Source organism: Diceros bicornis, chromosome 13 (genome assembly GCF_020826845.1).
Source record: "Diceros bicornis minor isolate mBicDic1 chromosome 13, mDicBic1.mat.cur, whole genome shotgun sequence".
NCBI classification, from domain to species: Eukaryota; Metazoa; Chordata; class Mammalia; order Perissodactyla; family Rhinocerotidae; genus Diceros; species Diceros bicornis.
The window spans coordinates 54,859,158-54,880,932 of NC_080752.1; the positions used below are offsets into that span (position 1 = coordinate 54,859,158).

The window sequence follows — 21,775 nt, forward strand, 5'->3', positions numbered from 1 at the left end:
AGGGACCTCATCTGTCTGTCACCGCTCTCCCCATAGTGGCCCGAACAGTGCCTGGTGCATCAAAGGTGCTCAATAAACGCCTCTTAAATGAACGAGAAGCTTCTCTCCAAACAGGATGAACTTTAGGGCCAGCGCTTGTTCCAACAGCCCCTGCAAGAGCCTCCCACGGACTTTAGAACAGTGGTTTGCAAAGTGTGGTCCCGGGTGCATCACCTGGGAACTTATTAGAAATGCAGACTTACTGCTCTGGGGCCCAGCAACATGTTTAACAAGCTCTCCAGGTTGATTCTGCTACACGTCAAACTTTGAGAACAGAGGCTCTAAAACTATGTTCACAAGCACCCTAAGAGCCCACGAAGAACCCATTTGCAGATGGAGAAGCTAGAATTTTTGCAAAGCCTGGCCCCGAAGCCGGGTATTCTTGACTCTTTCCCCTTCCCCAGCCCAGTCTGGGGCACAAAGGACAGCTCGATCATCCGCCCCACCAGGTTTCCAAGACGGAAACGCCAAGGGTCTAGAAACAGGGGGCGGGGCACTCCTCCCAAGAGTAGAAGGCGGGGCCAAGTGCTCTGAGCCCCGCCCCATCCCCGTTGCCCCGGGAAACCCCGGGTTGTAACAATAACCCGCTGATGCGCTTCTGGGAGGGATCCTGCAGAGTCCGTGGGCGGGACAGCCCTGCTGCGGACCAATGACAACGCTCGGGCCCCGCCCCCGCTTCCCCCTCCCCCAGGGCCGAGCAGGGGGCGGGGTCGCGCCCGCCGCTCCTCCCCTGCTCCGTAGGCGGCGCTGTTGCGTCCAGGGGCTGCAGCGGGGTCGCCTGGACCCGGGAGCCCCGCGCCTCCACCCGCAGCCCGCAGGCGGGGCCCCCGGGCGGGCCGAGGATTCCGTGGCCGCTGGCGGGCACGCCCCGCCTCCTCCCGCGCCGGGCACGCCCACTCCCTGTCCCCCGCCCATCCCGAGGTGCAGCCGGCGCTGAGCGCGGCAGGCGCGGGAGCTGGCGCTGGAGCCGGAGCGGCGGCGGCGGCGGCATTCACGGGGCGGCGGCGGCGGCGCGGGCTCCGGCACGAGCTCGGGCTCCGGCATGGTGCAATCCGGCCTCGTCCCGGGAGAGCGGGGCCCGCGCGCGGGGCTGGCGCCGGGGGAGCGGCGGCAGCGACGGTGGCAGTGGTGGCTGCAGGCGCAGGCAGGCGGCAGGTGCTAGAAGCGGGGCTGGGCGAGGTGTGTGCCCGCTGGGCTCCGGGGCCGCCGCCCCCTCTCTGCCCCCATCTTTCCCTCCCTTTGGGCTTCCCAGCGCGTCCAGCCCCCCGTCTCCGCGCCCCAGACCATGGCGCCCCGCGGTTGAGCCGGCGCCGCCAGGGACCCCTCCCGCGGGCCTCCCCGGGGCGCGCAGATCCCGGAGCCGCCCGCCCACCCTCCGCGGAGCCTCCCTCCTCTCCTCGCCCGAGCCGGGCAGGACCATGGCTGCGAAGCTGCGAGCGCATCAGGTGGACGTGGACCCGGACTTCGCGCCACGGAGCCGGCCGCGCTCGTGTACCTGGCCCCTGCCGCAGCCCGACTTGGCCGGCGACGAGGACGGAGCGCTGGGTTCAGGGGTGGCTGAAGGCGCCGAGGACTGTGGGCCGGAGCGCCGGGCGACGGCCCCGGCGATGGCCCCAGCGCCGCCGCTGGGCGCGGAGGTCGGACCGCTGCGGAAAGCGAAGAGCTCCCGGCGGAACGCGTGGGGGAACCTGTCCTACGCCGACCTCATCACCAAAGCCATCGAGAGCGCCCCGGACAAGCGGCTCACGCTCTCGCAGATCTACGACTGGATGGTCCGTTACGTGCCCTACTTCAAGGATAAAGGCGACAGCAACAGCTCGGCCGGCTGGAAGGTGGGGGCGTCCGGCTGTGGAGGGGGCTGGGGTCGCGGGCTGGGGCTTCCAGGCTGCTAGGTGCGTCCAGGCTCCCGGCAGGCGGTCGGAGGGAGGCCCTGGGGCACCCGCAGGGACATGGAGTGTGTGCCTAGGGTGTGGGGCCGGCCAGCAGACAGGCGCGGGCGTGCTGGGAGCAGCTGTGTGCGTGCCCTGGATGCGGGGTGGGAGGTCTGGTGGGGTGACAAGGGACTGCCGCTTTGAGGCATGTCGGAGGAGCATCCCACCCCATCCTTGGGAGCATAGCAGAGGAGCCAATTCCCAGGCCTCGGACGTGGGGGAGCCCCTCTTACCCCTGCGAGTTTGCTTTGTGATACTCTTGCCCTCTCCACCAGATCACCCTCCTTAAAGAGCTGGAATAATGACTTGGGGCCAGTGACTGCTTTCCCCCCAAATCTTTCCCACTGCCCTCCCTGGAGCTGGGCCCCGGGTGAAGAGTGCGACCCTGGGCCCACAGTTCTTCCTGTGGTGCCAGGAGTTCACCCTAGGGCACCAGCCAGCCTGGGGTGGGGAACTGGTCAGGTGACCTGGGATCTGAGTTCTCCATGGGGCAACTGCTGCCCCCTTGCCTGGATCAGCATGGTGAGCTGGTGATGATCTCTGCTGGTGTAGGGGCAGGGTATTGAGGGCTGGGGATCTGTCCCTGCCCACCCCAGGCTGTCAGTCTTACACTTCTCTGGCTTTCTGAGCCCAGATGCATTTGGTGGTGGGAGGAGGGGCAGGGGCACCCCAAGGAGGCCTCAGTGCCAGCCAGTGGAAAGGGGGGCGCCATCTTGCGAGGGGACAGGGGCTTGACTGGATTGTGGCCTCCAGACCCTCCTCTGGCCATCTTGTTGGGGAATGGGGATAGTCGATGCCTTTAGGGGAGAGGAGGTTGGTGGGAGGTGCTGTGCCTGGGGCCTGTGAGCTGTCAGGCTCCCTATGGGAGAGGGGTCCCTGCAAGGGAGTCGTGCCTACGTGGAGGGAGGGGGCTGTGCATGGTGGTGGCTGCAGACAGGGTCAGAGGAAGGAGGTGTGCCAGTGGAAGAGGGGAGGCTTGTGGATGTGGACAGCTCTAGATGCCCAGAGGCTGCTTTTTAGGGACCACAGTGCTCTGACCCGGGAGCCATGGCTCTCAGGCGTTGTGCTGGCAGCTTCTCTGTCTCTCTGTGGCCCCTGTGGGGTGGGGCCACAGCTTGGAGGAGCAGACATGAGTTCCCTTCCCCAGGCTTTCTCCTGTCCCCTTGGGCTCAGCCCAGGCCAGAACATTTATTCCTCCCAGCTGGGTCCTGCCCTTGGGCTTTGCTCCCTCCTCCCTCCCTGCTCCCCATGCACTGTCCCACCTTTCACTTCTCCTTTTGGATATATTCCCTGTCCTCAAGGGCACAGTTTAGATGCCTCTTCCAGGAAGCCTTCCCTTAACCCTCTTTAGCTAGCTTAGGACTCCCTCTTCTCTGGCCATCTCCCTATCTGTTATAGGTCTCATTTCCCTTCTCTACCCTGCGTTTGGAAGACAGTGGCAGTGTCAGAGCAATCTCTGTGCCCACAGCACCCAGCATAGAGCTTGGCAACAAGGAGCCACCGGTGCATGTCTGGTGAAAGAGTGAAGAAATGGGTGGATCATGCAGAGGATGCTGAGACCAGGGAGGGTACTGTGGGCCAGGGTAAGCCAGGAGGGCTTCCTACAGGAGGTGGAGCTCCAGCTGGGCTTAATAGATTAGGTATGATGGGGGAAGATGGCAAGAGGGGACGTGAGGCTGGAAGCTAGGCGAGAACTGCACTTCATTGAGGGTCTCAGGGCCAAGTCCTGTGCCAGACACCTTCAGGCATCTGTGCCAGGTGTCTCCTTTAATGCTCTCAGCAGTCCCTAAGGTGAGTTTTACCGTCACCATTACAGAACTGGGCACTGAGGCGCAGAGTGGAGGAGTGAACTGCCCAAGGTCACATAGTCAGTTGGTGGGAAAGCTGGACTCCAGTCCAGGTGTGTCTCCCTCCAAGGCCCCACAGAGCCTCTGGAATAGTATCCTGCTGGCACTGGCCGTGGGAGTGGGGCGCTGACGGCTTTTGCACAGGGGCAGGTCTAAATCCTAGAACGTGATTGGGAATGTGCTTGGAGATAATTTAGTCCCATGTGTTCATTTCTCAGACTGTGAGACTGAGGCCCCGGAAGGGGATGGGACTCTTCTCAGGTCGTCAGTCAGCTGTGAGCGGCAGGCCCTGGATGACGGCCCAGGTCTCCTGCCTGCCCATTGGATGCGTTTTCCACTGCACCATGCTGCTGGGGACACACTGGTTCTCCCTGTTCCCCGGGCTCAGGAAGGAAGGAGCTCTGGAAGGCTTGTCCTGGACTGGGGCATTGGAGAGGGTGCTTCAGGCTGGGGTTCCTGACTTAGGCCCTGGCAGAGACCACCCAGGCATTGGAGGAGGGCTGTTCAGATGGGCGTTTCCCATCTCATGCTCTCAGTGGCTGTCCCCCTTGTACCCCACCCCCAATCCAGCTCCCCGTGGAGCTTCCTCCTCCTCATTTGTGCCCCCCCTGCCGCTTGTTCCTCCATTCCCAGTCAGTCCCTCCAGGGGCCTGGTGGAGGGGCCATCTCCAACTCCCAGCCAACCTCTGGTTAGCAGGGCCTGTGGTACGCTCAGGTGCCAGGGCTGGGGCAAGGGGCCCATTGTTCCTTCCTCCCTCCCCTCTCCCACATAAGTGTTGCACTTGAATCCCCAGGGGTGTTAGACGGAGTGGGGGAACAGGGGAAGGCACTGCACCTGCCTTCAGGATGCATCAGAGCTCAGCCAGTTCCACACCCAGGCCCTGTGTTTTACAGGCAGGAAGGGCGCAGGGAAGGCAGGTTAGATCCCCTGGGAGCCAGGCAAGCCCTCACAGAGAAGGTGGCACTTGATCTGAGCTGCCTTCACCGGGTGGGGGGGTGCGCAGAATTTGAGAGAGTCTTCCAGGGGCTGTTGACTGCATATGGAAAAGCAAGGAGGTGGAATCATACATGTTGGGTTTGGGAGATGGTTGGGCGTGCCAGGCTGGAATGAGGGCTCCTAGGGATGGCAGGGAGGTGGCATGGGAAAGGCGGAGTGGGCCAGATCGGGACAGGCCGCTGTGCTTGGCCTTTGCCCTGTGGTCCCAGCTGTGGCGTGCTGCGGAGAGGAAGTGGAGGAGGCAAGGTCAGCAGCAGGCACAGGGCACTCAGCAGGCTGAAGCCTGAGGAGGGGCTGGGCTTGGTGCTGGGAACTCCACCCAAGAGGCTGGCAGTGTTCCCCTCAGGGCGGAGGGTCTCCAGGCCTGGGACGGCGCTTGGACAGGAGGTCCCCCTCCCTCTGCAGTGTCCTAGTAGTGTTTATCTCCACCATCCAGGTAGAGCCTCCCACTTCCTCTCAGATGCTCCAGCCCCACCTTCCCTAGTGCTGGACTCCTCCCGGAAGCCTTCCAGGCTGCTCAGGGTCCTGGGACTCCTTCCACTTAGCGCCTCTGGAGTTGTTCTGCCTGCTTTTGTGTTTCCTGGCTGCCAGCTCCCCTGGGAGCTCCCAGGCCAGGCCTGGGCGCCTCCCATTTCTGTCCCCAGGCCAGGGCGGGGTGGGGAGCACAGTGGATGGGGAGTTTCCCTCTCCCTCAGGGCTGGAGCAGCCTAGCTGTTGGGGGGTGGGATCTGGAGGGGTGGTGCTACCCCCATCTGGCCCAGGCTGGCCAGCAGGTCCTAGGTGGGAGGGAGGCTGGAGGGAGGGACTGATCGGAGAGGCCAGGAGGAGGGTCGTGCTACAGCCGGGCTGAGCAGTGCTTGTGAGCGCAGAGGGCTCCCCTTCCTTCCTCCCCCCAGCCTGCTCCAGCAGGGCTCCCTCCTCCTCCTTTGTCCTCCGGGGATCCCCAGCTCCAAGGGCTGGTGGGGGTTCGGGAGGAGGCGGTGTGAGCCTGGGTTGGGGGGTGTCCTCACCCCCCGCACTGCACGAGCGGGGGGCTGGCAGCTGCCCGCCTCCTGGGCACGAGCCCGTGCCAGCCGCTCCTAGCACAGTTGCTGGCACGCCCGGCAGACTCCCACGGCCACCTGCTCACACCCACCCACGAGCGCTGGCGCGCTGCGGGCCCTTCCGGCTTCCTGGGCCTCCCGGCGCCCCTCCCCCGCCGCCGTGCTCCGGAGCCCCCACCCCGGTCCTCTGCGCCCCGCCGGCCCCTTCGCTCCCGCCAGCCCCACCGCCCTGGCCCCCATCCTCGCGCAACTTGGGGAGCTCAGGAGGCGGGGCGCCGGGAGGCCCCTGGGGTAGCTGTGCCGCTGTAGGGGGGAAGGGGGGACCAGGAGGCAGGCAGGCAGACAGACAGACAGACAGGGTGAGGGCCCCGCCTGCCACCTGGCGCCGCTCCAGCGGGACGATGGCGGGCAGCGCCGTGCCAGGCGGTAATTGCAGACAGACTAATTTAAAGAGATGAGACGGTTATTTTTAACTCGTGTTAAGGTAATGAACGGCGCGGGGGGTTTGCGGGTTCGAAAGTTCAGCACCTCCCAGCCCCCACTTTCTGCGGGTTGGGGCCCCCCTCTCTGTGTGCCCTGAGGACTCCAGCTGCAGGATTCTCTGGAGTGGGGGTGCTCTACCAGAGAGGAGGGAGGGCTGGGAAGGAGACGCCCACTATCCCAGGGCATATCCCATCAAATCCTGGCCACCATCCTTCTGGGTGGGTATTAGCATCTCTGTGTCCCAGGTGGAGAAGTGACTTGCCCTGGGGTCACATCCCTACGAAGTGGCAGGCCTGGAAATTGAACCCCCTTCTGACCCCAAAACTCAAGCTTTTTCTATACCATTGGGGCTGGAGGGGGGCTCTTGTGTTTGGATTTTGAAAGGGCACAGGATTATTCCTTGCAGCCCACCTTCTCCGTCCTTTGAGTGGCAGCCGGTGGTGGCCACCACATGGGGTCCTGGAGCTGTGGAAGCCCCTCTTTCTGTGTCCTCTGAGGGGAGGGGGTGGTCATAGACTGTGTGTATGGATGTGAGCCTCTGGGATATAGGTGCAGCAGCCATAGCAGGGGGAGCCCCCTCCTCACCTCACTTTCCCCCCTATTTCGTGACTGACTCACCAGCACCCTTTGCCTATTTGCAGCCTGTGGGCCTGCCTCCTAACTTGGGGGTGGTACCTGGGAAGCAGGTACACACTGGTGCCCACTCCTCCCACCTCCAAATCAGACTTTGGGTCTCTAGGGGAAGTGGGGAGTCACAGAGCCCAACACCCCCTTCCATGCCTCCTTCCTCAGCTCAGTCCCTTCTCACACACTCCCAGTGACTGAGAGCTCATGATCTCTGACCTCTGAGACTGCCCATTCTATTGCTAGACAGGTCTTAAAGTTAAGACGTCCTTCCTTCTCCCGGCAGAGGCCCATCTCCCTGGAGCATCGCTCAGGGTGTCCTAGTTCAGCCCTTTGGGGTCAGTTGGAGCTGTGGAGTTGGGAGTAGGTGAGGGGTGGACAGAGCACCTGTAGGAACCTGATCCAGGTGTGTGAGCTGGAGCAAAGCTCTTTGCATTCTGGTCCTTGGTATTCTCCCCAGTGTCCAAAGGGCCTTAACTCGGTTTCTGGTCCTTTCGGCGCTGTGACTGACAAATCCTCTGGTTCGGGAACCACGAGGGGTTAGTTGGCATGGAGGGCACAAAGTACCGATAGGACTTCTCACGGGTGGAAGCGTGTGAGTGTGGGTGTGGATGGACTTGAACTTGGGGCTCCTGCTTGGAGATGCCTACCCTGCCCATGGCGTTACCCAGGTGGCAAACATACTCTGGGCTCAATGACAGGAGTGCTCATGGCAGTCCCAATTGGCCCCCAGAGCGGGCAGATGGGGTGTGCAGGGTGTTGGGTGGGCATTAGCTGAGGCTCTGGGGCCCGAGTAGGGCGCTCAGGGGGATAGCTGGATCTGGAGCGCCCCCCTTCCTCCTGGCACCCTGGTTACCGTGGAAACCAACTCCTGTTTGGGAGGGTTTGGCTGTTTGCTGCCATTCCCCACCCCCCACCCCATATGTGGAGGTGGGAGGGGGGCCAGGTGGTGTGTGGGGGAGGGGCCTCCCACACCCTCCCCCCAGGGCCTCCCTCTTTGCAGAGAAACCTTTCTGGTCTCTAAGAGGGGTGCTTCTTGTGGGAAGGGGAACACGAAGGAAGAGAATTAACGTCTGGGTGCTAGGCAGTTAGTTGGACACTTCACATAAATGCTCTCATTTCATCCTCCCTGGGTCCTGCCAGCTATGTGTTAATAGCCCCATTTTGCAGTTGAGGAAATGGAGGCCAAGAAAGATGAAGTCACTTGGCCAAGGCAGCATGGCTGGGATGAGGCCGAGCCTGGATTTAGACACAGACTTGTCTGTTTCTACCATGTTTCCCCATGTCCCAATGCTGGTGCAGTCTCAGCCCCACACACCAGCCAGCCCTCCTGCTCCAAGGCTTGCTCGTGCTCCAGAACGATCTAGGGCTCCTCAGCTCCCCTGGGAGCCAAGCAAACCCAAACTGCTCTGTTTGGACCCCTGGGCCCTCTGCTGGCCTTGTCTAGACCCTGCCCTCGCTCCCGCTTGCCCTGCCGCCTCTGATCTCAGGCCACCCTCACATTGCCGCCTTTACACCTGGCCCTGGAGTTCTTAACCCACACCCACTGTCATTGTCACATGCTCACCAAGGCAGCTACTGACTCATGGACTGATCCCTTGGGACACCCCTCAGAAAGTAGGCGGGGTCTTGGGTAGTTTGAACAAAGACCTGCCTCCCAGGTGATTCTGGAACTCACTGCGTCTCCCTGAGAATTCCTCCCTTAAATCCTTAGTTGTTGGCAAACCTGGCTGATGATCAGAGTCACCCAGAGGCTTTAGATAATACAGGTTTCCAGTCCCCATCTCAGACCCTCTCCATCAGACTCTCAGCGGGTGGGCTTTGGAATCTATATTTTAACAGGTCTGTCTAGTCATGGGTCCGATTCTGAAGCAGTGCCTTAGATGGTAGCGTCTCAGGCTCCACTTGTCCCTCCCTTCCGCTGCCCCCAGTGTGGACCAGCTTCTTCTCCAAGCAGGCTGCCCAGGTTGAGCCCACTCCTCTCCTGCTCGCTCTTTTTGGATCCTCCAGAGACTTGAACCCCATGCAGACAGCTTGAAGGGACTGACCCCCATCCCCAACACATTCACTCATCCCTCACGTCTTAGGAATCGCGCCATATAGAATGTGGATGGAGAGAATGCAGCTGGCAGCCAGGGCTGATACGCTGTGCCACTCAGAGCCTCTGGCCACAGGAGGGAGGGGAAGTGATGGTGTAAATTCTCAGGAAGCCTCTCTGCACCTAGTAAGGTGAGGAAACTGAACGTCACAGCCCCTGCTCTCTGAGGGCTCCCCATCTGGTGGAGGAGACGTGAGCACGTGTACAGCGCAGTGCTGTTCCTACAGGATCCAGTCCAGGGGCTTCAGCGTGACACTCAAGGCCTTGGCCACCTGGCACCAGTCAGCCTCTCCAGCCACATCACTCACCGTCTTCTGACCCTTGCTGTAGCCACACTGCACTCTTCCAGCTCAGGATTCAGTCGCCTTATGCCATTACGTCCATGCTTTCCTTGAATTCTCATAGCAACCCTGTGAGGCTGGTACTGTTACTGTCCCCGTTTTGCAGATGAGGAAACTAAGGCTGAGAGAAATAAAGTGGCTTTCACAGTATCCCACTGTAAGTGACAGAAATGAAACTCCCCAGGGCTAACTCCTGCCTAGCCCATTGCTCTGGCCAAGACATTCCAAGCTGGCCTCCGCTTCCACCCCTGTCTCCAGCCCCATCATTGCCTCTCTGCTCTCCCTTGGAGTTTGGCCCTGAGGCTTCCAGCCTGGGGCGTGGCTCTGGGGTCCCTGGCTCCCTTTCTCAGAGAGCTCCCTGAAAACAGGGCCTGACCGGCCTGATATTGTCCCACACCGCACCCCCCCAACCCCATCTGTAGGCCCCAAGGCTGATGGCAGCTTCCTCCCTCCAGGCCTACACCCATTGTGTACCAACTGCAGTGCTGCTCAGGGGAACGGGACTGGCTCCCTGACTTTGAGGTGCCCAAAAGTCAAGCTGGGGAGATAAGATGAGGACTCCAGATTTTGATTCAGGATAAAGACTGCTCAGGGTCACGGTGGAAGGCCAGATAATGATCTATAGGTGTTTGGAGGTGGGGGAAGGGAACCAGACAAAGGAAGTCAACCCTCAAGACTCTTTAGGAGCCCCACAGAGTCTGGCTGTGTTGGCCAGAGCCCACCAGGACTTGAGGCTGGAGAAGCAAGCAGAGGCCTGACAGTTAGTGGCCTTGAATGCCAAGCTGGGGAGCTGGCACTCCAAGCTGTAGGGGATGGGGAATTACTCTGGCAGAAAAATCCCTTGACGGTGGTGTGGAGGGTGGACGAGGGGAGAGACGGGCGCTGGCACCCAGTGTGGGACTGGTAGTGGGGTCCAGGGGAGAAGATGAGCCCGAGAGAGGGTGGAGGCCCAAAAAGTCCTAGATGCCAGGCCTGAGGTGCCATTCAGCACCCTTTGGTGCTTCAAGGATCCCGGAGGTGAGGCAGAGTGGTGTTAGGGGTCTTGGACACAGGCAGGGAGGAGCTGATCATAGCTCTGTCACTCACCCTGTGTGTGGCCTTGGGCAACTGTCCCCAAGATATCAGGAAATATCATGACGGTTATTCATTGCTCTGGGAAAGGAAAGGAACCAGCACTGCTGTGTCAGGTGGGGGTACCTGGGCCCTGATCCCTAAAAGACACTGACTTGTCCGTGTTGCGGGAAAGGAGGTCCTTCCTCTGATGCCTCCCTTTCTGTCCCTAAGGTGTCAGATATTCAGGATGTCCAAGCTTTGTCCTGCCCTTAGGTTAACCCACTGCTTTCTAGCCTCCAGAGCCTTCCCCATGGCCTTGGGAGGCAAGCAGCCAGGTTTTAGGCTCTGTATTTTTAGAGATAAAGGCAGTGATTTGCTCAAGGTCACCCTTGAACCCAGGGCTGCCTGCCCCTGGGTGCCTGCTTCCCTTTGCCCATTGGGAGGCTGTGTGACCTTGGGCATGGCCATTCCCTCTCTGGCTGAGTCCTATCTAGAGATCTGAATTCCCCTCCCCCAAGACTCTGGGAAGCTGTGATGCCTTCTCCACCTCTCCTGTCCCCTCCCCCTGTCCTCATCTGGCCTTGCCTCCTCTGTAACCTGAGCTGGGGCTGTGGGGGAAGGGGCTTGCCCTCTGCCAGAGGCACCTGCCAGCTGAGCAGATGTGAGGGGATGGAGGCCCCCCTCCTCCCCCAGGGCATCTCCGGCTCTTAGCCCGGCCAGGCTGGGGCTGGGCAGGCAGTGCTCAGCACACGTAGCCCTGGCCCCTGGCCTCTGGACCCAGAACTTGCCCTGAGCACTTGTCCCTTTTCAGCGGACGTTCGTGCTCCAACATGTCCTGCAAGGACCTCTCAGTATCCAGGAGAAGACAGATGGCAGATGAGGGCTGGTGCCCGGTTTGGGTGGGCTGCCCTGGGCTCCTGGAGCCCTTTGGCATGGGGACAGAGGGCCAAGGGCGGCCCCTGGGGCAAGGCCAGTGTCTGCGCGGGTGGCCATGCCCCTGGGAGAGCAGATGGCTCTCTTGGCACCACACCCATTCTGCCCTTTTTCCCCTCAGGAGCTGGCCTGCAGGGCTGGGGCACAGCTGCTGGGCCCTCCCCAGAGCCAGGCCCAGGGCAGGGCTGGGTGAGGTCACCGCAGCTGCTCCAGGCCTAGGGCAGGGGTGTGGGGAGGTGCGGCCTGAGGGAGGGAGGGCGCTCTGACTGAGAAGAGACAGGGAGAAGCCTGAATGGCTTTGCATTTAGGGATCCCCTTTAATCCCAGATGAAGGAGGAAAGAGTGTGGAGGTGTGGCTGAGCCATTGCGGACAGCCCCCACCCCCACCCCCGGCCCACCCTGGAGCTTCTGCCAGGCCTGGGCTCCTCCCTAGAGGCATCTCAGGGTGGGAGGAAGAGCAAGGGCGGCCCTGGGTGTGAATTCCTGCACCACCACTTACACGACGTGACCTTGGGCAGGTCAGTTTGTCTCTTGGAGCCTCAGATGCTCCTCTGTAAAATAGGGATAATAAACCAGCTCGGAGGGTTGTCACAAAGACTCAATAGGGTTTTAATTGCTGAGTGCCAGCACAGTGCATGGCACCTGGTGAACGCTCAGTAAATGGTAGTTTCTTTGCTTCCTCACTTGGCTGGATTCTCTGGAGGAGCCAGGAAGTGCTGAGGAAAAGGAGGGAGGTGGCAGAGGCAGCAGGAACGGGAGGGGAGACCAGGATGGAGGAGGCAAGGCCTGGAGCTCTGGCCTGAGGTTTTGCTGAACAGAAACTGCACAGAATTGCCAGGCCTGAGTGGTTTGTGGCTGCTGAGAGCTCCGTCCTATGGTTGACTGAATGTGAGCCAAGGGTTGCCCCAGAAAGTTCACGTGGGGAGGCAGACTCATAGACAGTTATACTCCAGTGTGCAGTTAGATTTCTGCAGTAGCACTGACGTGGGAGCAGCTATCTTTGGGGCTTGCAGAGGGCACTAGGAAGATGCCACAGAGCTAGCCTTGTTGGAGCAGCAGGAACTGGTGGAGGAGAGAGAGAGGGAAGGGCAAAGGGAACAGAGTGCAAAGGCATGGAGGTGTGAGACGTCCAGGGTGGCTGGAGCCCCAGATGGGCTTAAGGGAATGGAGGTGATGAGGCTGGAGAGCGTCAGAGGGCTCTTGAGTATCAGTCTGGAGTTGGACCCAAGCCTGTGGGTGATGAGCAGCCACAGGCTTTTGAGGGGAGAGCTCGGACTTCTGCTGCTGCTTTGTTTGCTGCCCAGGCTGGGTGTGTGGGCTCTGCTGTCTCTGGGGTAGGGGTGGGGGATGCCAGGGCCTATCCCTTGAACTCATGCCTTGCTTGGGACATTTGGTTCCCCCTGCTGCCCACTTCTGTTCCACTGCTGACCCCAAGCCCACCCACCTGTTGACACCTGCAGCCCTGATGCCGCCACCTGCCCTTCTACCCCTCCTCCACTACAGACACTAGTACCAAGGATTTGCACGTGGCCTCAGGCCCTTGAGGTCATCCAGGTCACCCTTTCTGCCAGGTGAAGCACCACAGCTTCACCTCAGGCAGCAGAGCAAGTGACCCCCGGAGAGTCTGTGGCTCTGTCTGAGACAGGTGTGTGTTCCTGGGCCAGACTGGGGCCCCAGAGTGGGGTTGGGGTAAGGGGTGGGACAGGGGCTGCTCTTGGGGCTCTGAGACAGGGAGGGGTTGAGGTTCATGACATGTGGGATCTCATCCATGGATGTTGGGATTGTTACCTTCTTTTCCAGGGGAGGCCCAAGGTCCCATGGGTGAAGTTGGAATTTCAGCCACTGCCCTTGACCTTTGTTCTTGCAGGAAGGGAGGGAAGGAAGGAGGGAGAGAGGAAATGGGAGTCATGGTGGGGATCCAGCGCTCACATAGCCCCACAGGTGGTGTCTGCTCAGGGAGGCATTAAAGGGAGGAGCTAGATCATCATCCCCATGGGGTAGGCAGGTCAACTTCCTGAGGGAGGGGCTGGGCTGAACCTTGGACAGTGATAGAACCTGGAGAGGTGTCCATACCTGGCTTCAGGCTTGAATGGATGGACACAAGACCCGGGACTGAACTGGGAGGGTCCTGGAACCACCTGGTGCCAGGGAGGCCAGGAGGTAGCACAGGGCTTGTGGTGGGTGAGGGGCACAAGACTTGGGTCTCCTGTCTCTTATGAAAGCCAGGAAGCTTGGGCTTGAGAACCAAGGCAGGGATGGACACTGAGGTGGGCAGCGGGGCAGTGTCCCCCGTCACACTGAGACCCAGACCTGGCTCCATCACTTCCCAGCTTCATGGCCTCAGGAGTCATTTAATCCACCCAAGCCTCAGTTTCCCCCCTTTGTAAAATAGCACTACCTATTCGCAGGGCAGTTATCAGGATTAAAAGAAGAAATGTATCAAAGAACCTAGCCTGGGTCTGTCATATTGTAGGTGGTGCCCTTCTCCTGCCTCAGTATTTGAAGCACGTGGCGGTGGTGTGCTAGAGCTGGCTTCCACTGGCTCATGAGAGCCGATCGTGCACACTTCTTCCCAGTTCTGCGCTCAGTGACGTCATGCTGGCAGCTTAAAATTGGCTACGATGGGAGTATCCATGCCACAGAAATCAGCAAAAGCTACAAGTCAAATCCTGGAGAGCTGGAGGAAATCCATCCTGTGGGCCCTCTTTAGCCCTAGAGGGGACAAAACGGGAGGTGGGGCAATGGTGGAGCACTGGCTGGGCCACGCAACCTAGAACTCAAAGGCCGTGGGCCCTTTTGGGCCTGGGGAGATTGGACATAGTCATAGCAGGAGACAGCAAATGGTGGAACCCCTTTCCTCTCCACACTCCCCCCTCCCCACCTAGAGATCTGGTGGGCTCTGGCTGGAAAAGTAAGATTGGATGAGGCTGAGCTATCAGAGAATGAAGCTGTACTGGGAGGAGAAATGAGGTTGTACTGGAAGATAAACGAGGTTGTACTGTCAGGGAATGAGGTGGTACTTGGAGGCAAGGTGAGGCTGCATTGTTAGATAAATGAGGTTGTACTGTCGGGATGAAGTGTACTTGTAGGAGAGATGACGTCCTGCTGGATCAGTCGGGTTGCATTGTCAGAGAACACAGCCACACCACAGGAGGAAGGAGATCCTCCGACTTGGAGAATAAATGAGGGTGTCCTGCTGGATAAATGAGGGGGCCCGTCAGGTGAATGGAGTGCTGTTAGCAAATGAGGTTGTACTTGCTGGATAAATGGGACTGGTGTGCTGGATAAATGGGGTTGTGCTGTCAGATGAATGCATTACTGCTCGTGGGCGAAGGGTGTCCTGGGAATAGATGGGGTTGTCTTGCTGGATAGATGAGGTGCGCCATCAAATGGATCAGACCCTGTCCAGGAGGGAGGCACGGTCAGCAAGGATGAGGTTATTCTGTTCCCACTGGGGCTCACGGAGTGTCTTCTCGCCCAGGTGGTACAGTCTGTAAGAAACCTTGGCCCCAGCAAGCCCTAGGTTACTCAGGTCTATCTGGGGAGCAGGAGGGAGCAAGGTGGGGGGCTGGGGTGGGCAGCTGCATTGTTCACCCTCTGAGGCCTTCTTCCCCTCTCACGGAATCCCTCACTGCTCTCTGCGGTTCCATCTGTGGATCACACTGTTCCTGACTTCCTCCACCCCATGCTTATCTCTCCTTCTGACTATGTTCCCTTCTTTCACCCCAGTTTGGAGAAGCTCGTATCATGTGCCAGCTACTCTGCCCAGTCTCATTAATTCTCCCTGCAACACAGTATTCCCCCTTTACTCTCTCATTCATTCATTCATTCCTTTGACATTTAGTAAACGCCTAGTATGTATCAAACACATGGAGTACAGTAAAAAATGGACAAAAATCCCTCATGATATAGGGAAACCAGACAATAAATAATAAATACAGAATATAAGTAAATTATATATTTATATATAACATATATTAATTTATTAATTCATATATATATAAATTAAATATTCATTTAGACAGTGATAATTACTTTAGAAAAATGTAGAGCAAGGTAAGGGGGCCCAGAAATGGCAGGGAAGAGGAGCAGTTGTTAAGAGTGGTCGGGATGGCCCTCGTTGCAAAAGATGACATCTGAAGAAAGACTTGAAGGAGATGAGAGATCGACTTGAGTGTCTGGGCGCCCAGTGTTTCTCTGAGACAGAGGCCCCAAGGTGTGACCATGTCTCGCAGCTTCAGAGCAGGAGGGAGGGATCCAGCATTTAGGGGAGGAGTCTGAGAGGTCATGGAGGGGCTGTGGGCTATGGCAAGGCCTCTGTTGTTTACTCTGAGTGAGATGGGGGCGTCAGAGGGGTCTGGGCAGGACTGGACGTGATCCGGGTTATTTGAAGGACCACTCTGGCTGGCACGTGGTGGAGGGCTGCAGGGAAGCAAGGGTGGAAGCAGGTAGCTGTGTGAGGAGATGGAAGTTCAAAGCATCTTGCCCCAGGGTCGCACTGCTTGTGAGTGTTGGAGCCAAAACTGGGATCCGCATCCAACACCAGAGCGCATGCGCTTTGCCCTGTGCCAGCCTCCTCTCCCTGGTGGGTGAGGCCCCAGGGGACTGGCCTCCCTGGCCCAGGTTCTGAGGGAGAGTGGGATGGGTGTGGAATGTAACCCACTCTCCGTTCCCTCTGCCCGCTGAGGGTCTCCTGAGGCCCTGAATCAGGAAGGTCTATCTCCCCTGGGAACCTGCCCCAGGCCTGCATGGAGGTATGGGAGATGGGAGGCCCCAGAAGTCGGGCCCAGCTCTGGGCACCAGGGGAGCGCGGGCATGCTGGGGCCGGGCTGTGGTGGCGGGTTGCTAGGCGACTCCGAGAGGGAGCCCTGGTTACTGCTGCCTGGCAGAGGCATCTCCCTCCTCTGCCTCCCTCACCTCCTCTGTGGCCTCTGGCCTCCCAGGAGGCCTTGTGGGTGAATTGTGATCTGCGCTTGCCATTGGATGTTGGCCGGGAGGTCTGATTGGTACCAGGTGGCTGGGCTCTGAGGAGCCAGCCTGGGCTGCAGGGCCTGGGCTTCCCTCGTGGGGCACAGCCCTGGTGTACACCTGGTGCAGAGCCTGGCTCAGCAGTGAGGGCCTAGGTCCTTGTGCAGCTCTGGGCCACCTCCTTGGGTGACCCTGGACAAGGTATGGCCCTCCTCTAGGCCTCCTCTCTGCCCCATCCATCTGGCCAGCAGAATCTCTCCCCAGGGGCCTGGTTTTCTGTGCGAGTGCAAGGGAGGGTGCTGAGCCGGCAGGGCCTCAGGTGCCCCCACCCCCACTCCCTGATGGCTTGAGTGTGCAACACTCAAGTTTTGCATTAGATTCCATTAACTGAAAGAGTTCCACTACTTTGAAAAAAAGTTTGAAAACCTCTGGGCTGGATGATTCTAAGAACTTTCAGTGTCAAACCAAAAAGGTCCTCAGAGTACAGCTGGCCCATCTCATCAGTTTACTGGTAGGGAAACTGAGGCTGGAGAGAAGGAGGGACTTGCCCCAGGTCAGGCTTGCTGGAATGGATCAATCCCCAGGCTGAGGGTCAGGGGGCTTGGGCCTGAATCCCTGCTCTACCACCAGGTCCTGGGTGACCTTGGGCAAATCCTTTCTTCTCTCTGGTTTGGACCAGCCATTGTTTCAGGCTGGGGCTCAAGCTCCCAGGGGTACCTGGCTGGGCAGGAAACAGAGTGGGGAAGGATGCAGACCTTCCTAGGCTCAGAACATGTGCTCTTGGTAAAAGTCTAAAACATTATTTTTATATTCAGAAAATTTGGACGTATTATGAACTACAATTCAAAATTCACTTGAACTCTACAAACGAATCACAAGACATATAGGAAATTTTGACCTTGTGACATGTCCCCAGTCTTTCCATGCTGCCAGCTTCTAGGGATAGTTTACATGGAAAGTTTGAGAAGCACTGGAGTACTGGCTTCCTAAGATTCTTTGGAAATTCTCTGACTCGTTTCTCTCTCCCGTGGTGGAATGCGATGTCCTTTAGACTCAGGGTGAGATTAACCTGAAATCAATACCTGGCTCTGCCACTTAAACTGTGTGACCTTGGCAACTTACTTAACCTCTCTGAGCCTCACTATCCTCATCCTTAGATAGGGATCACAATCCCTGACTTGTATGGAGTTTGACAGACTGATCACATGAGATAAAGTAGTTTAACGCTTATATGTCTGAACAGGCAGGTCCTGAGTAGGTGCTGGTACTTGGCAATGTCCTTCCTCCTTCCCCCCCAGCACTCAGAACCAGGCTGGCACATAGGGACATTGATAAAGACGTGTTGCCTTACTGACCTCCAGGTGGAGAAGCTGGGAGGTGGAGCTTCTGGGAAGCCAGAGAGTTCCATAGGGGAGAAGAACTGAGGCCTCCTAGTCCCCTGAACACAGGTGTGAGGGAGGGGCTGGGGAGCCAGGTGCAGGGGCGGGAGCAGGAAGGGGGTATCTAATTGAGGGAGCACCACTCCCTGGGGGTCCAGCTCCCCTCCTCTCAGGGCCCCAGGAGAAGCCAGGCAGGGCAACGCTTGGAGGGGCCTTGGAGCCCCAGCTGTCACCTCCTTAGACCAGAAAGTGCCAGAGATAGGGAGCCTGGGCCCTGAAGACTCAGGGCAGTACCTGGAGCTGGGGGTGAGGGGTGGGAGCATACCCTGGGCAGCAGAAAGGATCCCTCCTCCTGGAGACTGGTGGGAAGGAGGCGGGAGGGAGAGCCCTCACGGATCAGTGGTTATGGTTATGGGTGGATTAATGAGTTAAGAGCAGGTCCGTGAGCTGGGCAGATCTGGATGGAGTGGTACCTAGCACTGCTGCCTGTGGGACTGTGGGCAAGTTACATCATGCCTCTGGGCCTCCGCTCCCTGGTACATGAGATGGGGTAATGCCAGCTTCCCCGGGTTGTTAGTGCCCAGCACAGTTATGCTCAGGGTATGATATTAAGGAGGTAGAGACACAGCAGGTCTGTTGGGTGACCTAAGAGGTGAGGTCTTCTGGCCAGAGTGAGGGATTTAACCAACGTCTATGAGCACCTGGGTTCACCAAACACTTACCCACACACATTATCTCAGGTAATGATCTAACAGCCTTCGAAAGTGGTTATTGAATGTTGCCCATTTTTTTCAGAGTTCACTGAGGCTCATAAGAGATTGAGTCAACAGCCCATGGTCACATAGCTAGGTGGCTGAAAAGAGCCAGGCATCCTGCCCAGCCCTTCTGATACCCAAGCCCATGCTGTTTCTGCAGCAGTTACTAAGCTGGGAGGTCAAGGCCACCAGGTGGCAGGCCCAGCAGAAGTCCTACTCCTCCAGGTTCCTGAGGGGAGCCAGGTCAGTGGAGCTGTGGACTCCCCTGCCTTCTTGGCAAAAGCAGGCAGTGACATGGGGATCACTAGAGACTGGCAGAGTAGAAATTTAGAAGAGGATATGCAGGGGTGGCAAAAGTGAAGCTCAGGGAAGTAGGAAGGAACAGCAGAAAGGGCCATGGAGCCTTGGGCAAGCCACTTCACCTCCTGAGCCTTGGTCTTCTTGTCTGTAAATGGGGATTACGGCCACCTGCTTTGTGGGGATTTTGTGAAGGTTCCACCGAAGCAGAGCTACTCTGCTTCAGGTGGGTCAGGAGGGAAGGGTGGGCTGCAGCCCAAAGGGCAGGCTGGAGAGCTGGGCTGGCCTGAAGGTGGGCACCAAGCAGAGATGGGGTCTGAGGTCTCCACGGCCAGTGGATGTGTTTTGAGGGGCTTGCTGGGATCCACGTCCTCTGTGGAGGTCCCAGGAGCTCAGAGGAGTTGGGGGAAATCTCTGCAAAGTCTCGGGCCTATAGCCACCTTGGGGACCCCCAGCTTATTCTGCTTTCCCTGGCCAGGCCCTCCCAGCAAAGGGTTAACAGTCTTCTCTACCTGCAGTTGCATTTTAAAGACACGAAATTAAAGCAGGTAATTTATTCTCCCCACACACGAAAGAGCAATTAGTTCTAAACAGGGCTTAATCAGTCACCGCGAGATTGATTTCTGGAGCCCTGGGTTTTCGGGCTCCTGGCGCCATGCCAGGCTGGGGAGGGAGGGGGGCAGACAAATGAGCCGCAGCGGCATGAGCCCTTACATAATCTGCCGGGGGCCCTGGCAGGCTGGCCAGCTCCAGGCGGCGCTGGGCTGAGCTGGGGAGACGGGGTCCTGCTCCCCTGCTGCAGGCCCCTTAAGAGTCGCCCTCAGGTTCGCCCATGCTTCCCGGGAAAGGCCAGGCCCAAGGCTCGGGTCCCACCCTCTGGGCAGTGCCTGTGGGGGGCGGGGGAGAGGATGGGTGTTCGGGTTAGTCCGACCTGGGGACTTACACCTGTTCCCCCAACCCCATTGCCCCCTTCTCCCTTCTGGCTCTCTCCTTTCTCATCCTCTCACCTCCTTCTCTGTTTTCTCCCCCCTCCCCGTTCCCCACGGCCTCCTCACTTCCCACTCCCCCACCCATGTCCTTGTCTCCGGCCACAGAACTCCATCCGGCACAACCTGTCGCTGCACACCCGTTTCATCCGCGTGCAGAACGAGGGCACCGGCAAGAGCTCGTGGTGGATGCTGAACCCCGAGGGCGGAAAGACGGGCAAGACCCCGCGGCGCAGGGCCGTGTCCATGGACAACGGGGCCAAGTTCCTGCGCATCAAAGGCAAGGCAAGCAAGAAGAAGCAGCTGCAGGCACCTGAGCGAGGCCCCGACGACAGCCCCCCGAGCGCACCAGCCCCGGGGCCCTTGCCTGCCGCGGCCAAGTGGGCCACCAGCCCGGCCTCACACGCCAGCGACGACTATGAGGCGTGGGCCGACTTCCGCGGTGGCGGGAGACCCCTGCTAGGGGAGGCGGCCGAATTGGAGGACGACGAGACCCTGGAGGCCCTGGCGCCATCGTCGCCGCTCATGTACCCGAGCCCGGCGAGCGCGCTGTCGCCCGCGCTGGGTGCGCGCTGCCCGGGGGAGCTGCCCCGCCTGGCCGAGCTGGGAGGCCCGCTGGGTCTGCACGGCGGCGGCGCGGGGCTGCCCGAGGCCCTGCTGGACGGCGCGCAGGACGCGTACGGGCCGCGGGCCCGCGCCGGGACGCCCGCCTACTTCGGGGGCTGCAAGAGCGGTGCTTACGGCGGGGCCGGGGGCGGGGGCTTTGGGCCGCCGGCGTTGGGCGCGCTGCGCCGCCTGCCCATGCAGACCATCCAGGAGAACAAGCAGGCCAGCTTCGCGCCGGCCGCCGCGCCCTTCCGCCCCGGGGCGCTGTCCGCGCTGCTGCCGCCGCCGCCGCCCGCGCCCAGGCCCGGCCCGGTGCTGGGAGCGCCCGGGGAGCTGGCGCTGGCGGGCGCGCCCGCCGCCTACCCGGGCAAGGGGGCGGCCCCATACGCGCCGCCTGTGCCCTCGCGCAGTGCCTTAGCCCACCCCATCAGCCTTATGACGCTGCCCGGCGAGGCGGGCGCCCCGGGCCTGGCGCCGCCGGGCCATGCGGCCGCCTTCGGGGCCCCGCCCGGCGGCCTCCTGCTGGACGCGCTGCCCGGGCCGTACGCGGCCGCCGCTGCCGGGCCGCTGGGTGCCGCGCCCGACCGCTTCCCGGCCGACCTGGACCTCGACATGTTCAGCGGGAGCCTCGAGTGCGACGTCGAGTCCATCATCCTCAACGACTTCATGGACAGCGACGAAATGGACTTCAACTTCGACTCGGCCCTGCCTCCGCCGCCGCCCGGCCTGGCCGGGGCCCCGCCCCCCAACCAGAGCTGGGTGCCGGGCTGAGGGCCGCTTCCCGCGCCCCGGGTGCCTGCCCCGCCCCAAGGGGCCTCTGTCTTCCCATCCTGATCCCCGGGACCCCACCCCCGATTCCAGCTCCGCGGGAGGATCCAGGAGGCAGCCCCAGCCCAGCTAGAGACATCCCTCAGAAGTTGACCGCTGAAGGAAGTGGTGGGGAGGGGCTGGGGCACCCCTCCACTGCTGCCCAAACTCCTGAGACCCACTCCTTCCCCCGGGGGCAGGAAGTCTGGGAGTGGAGGCCGAATTCCGGGCTGGGTGGAATGGCGAGGAGCGAGGTGGGCCGCGCTGGTCGGGGAAGCCAACCGGGAGATGGGGCAGGGGGCGTCTCCGAATCTTCAGTTTCATTTGTGGGGCCCTCGCCATGACGAATCGCCCACCCCAAACTGCGGTCTGGTTCTCAATTGACACTTTCCTACTGGTCTTAGCCTCACCCACCCCAAGCCAGCAATCCCCTCCGGAAAATACACTCACACCTACCTGCTGTTCACCCTGAGCTGTCCTCTTTCAGCCCTAAACCACCTCCCACCGCCAGGGTTCAGCCCCTCCCACCCATCCTTGCCGGCCCCAGCTTCTCCCCTCCTCCGTCGGAGTCAATCCCTCTTTCCGACC

At 60.0% G+C, this 21,775-nt stretch overlaps 1 protein-coding gene across 1 annotated transcript; it reads left to right on the forward strand.

Annotated features, from left to right (window-relative positions):
• Positions 1 to 890: 890 nt before the first annotated feature.
• On the forward strand, positions 891 to 21,308 carry FOXO6 (forkhead box O6). The gene is made up of 2 exons (XM_058553842.1): positions 891 to 1,871; positions 19,883 to 21,308. Exons 1-2 carry the CDS (start codon positions 1,458 to 1,460, stop codon positions 21,149 to 21,151), a joined length of 1,683 nt encoding a protein of 560 aa, XP_058409825.1. The 5' UTR covers positions 891 to 1,457; the 3' UTR covers positions 21,152 to 21,308.
• The last annotated feature ends 467 nt before the right edge of the window (positions 21,309 to 21,775 follow it).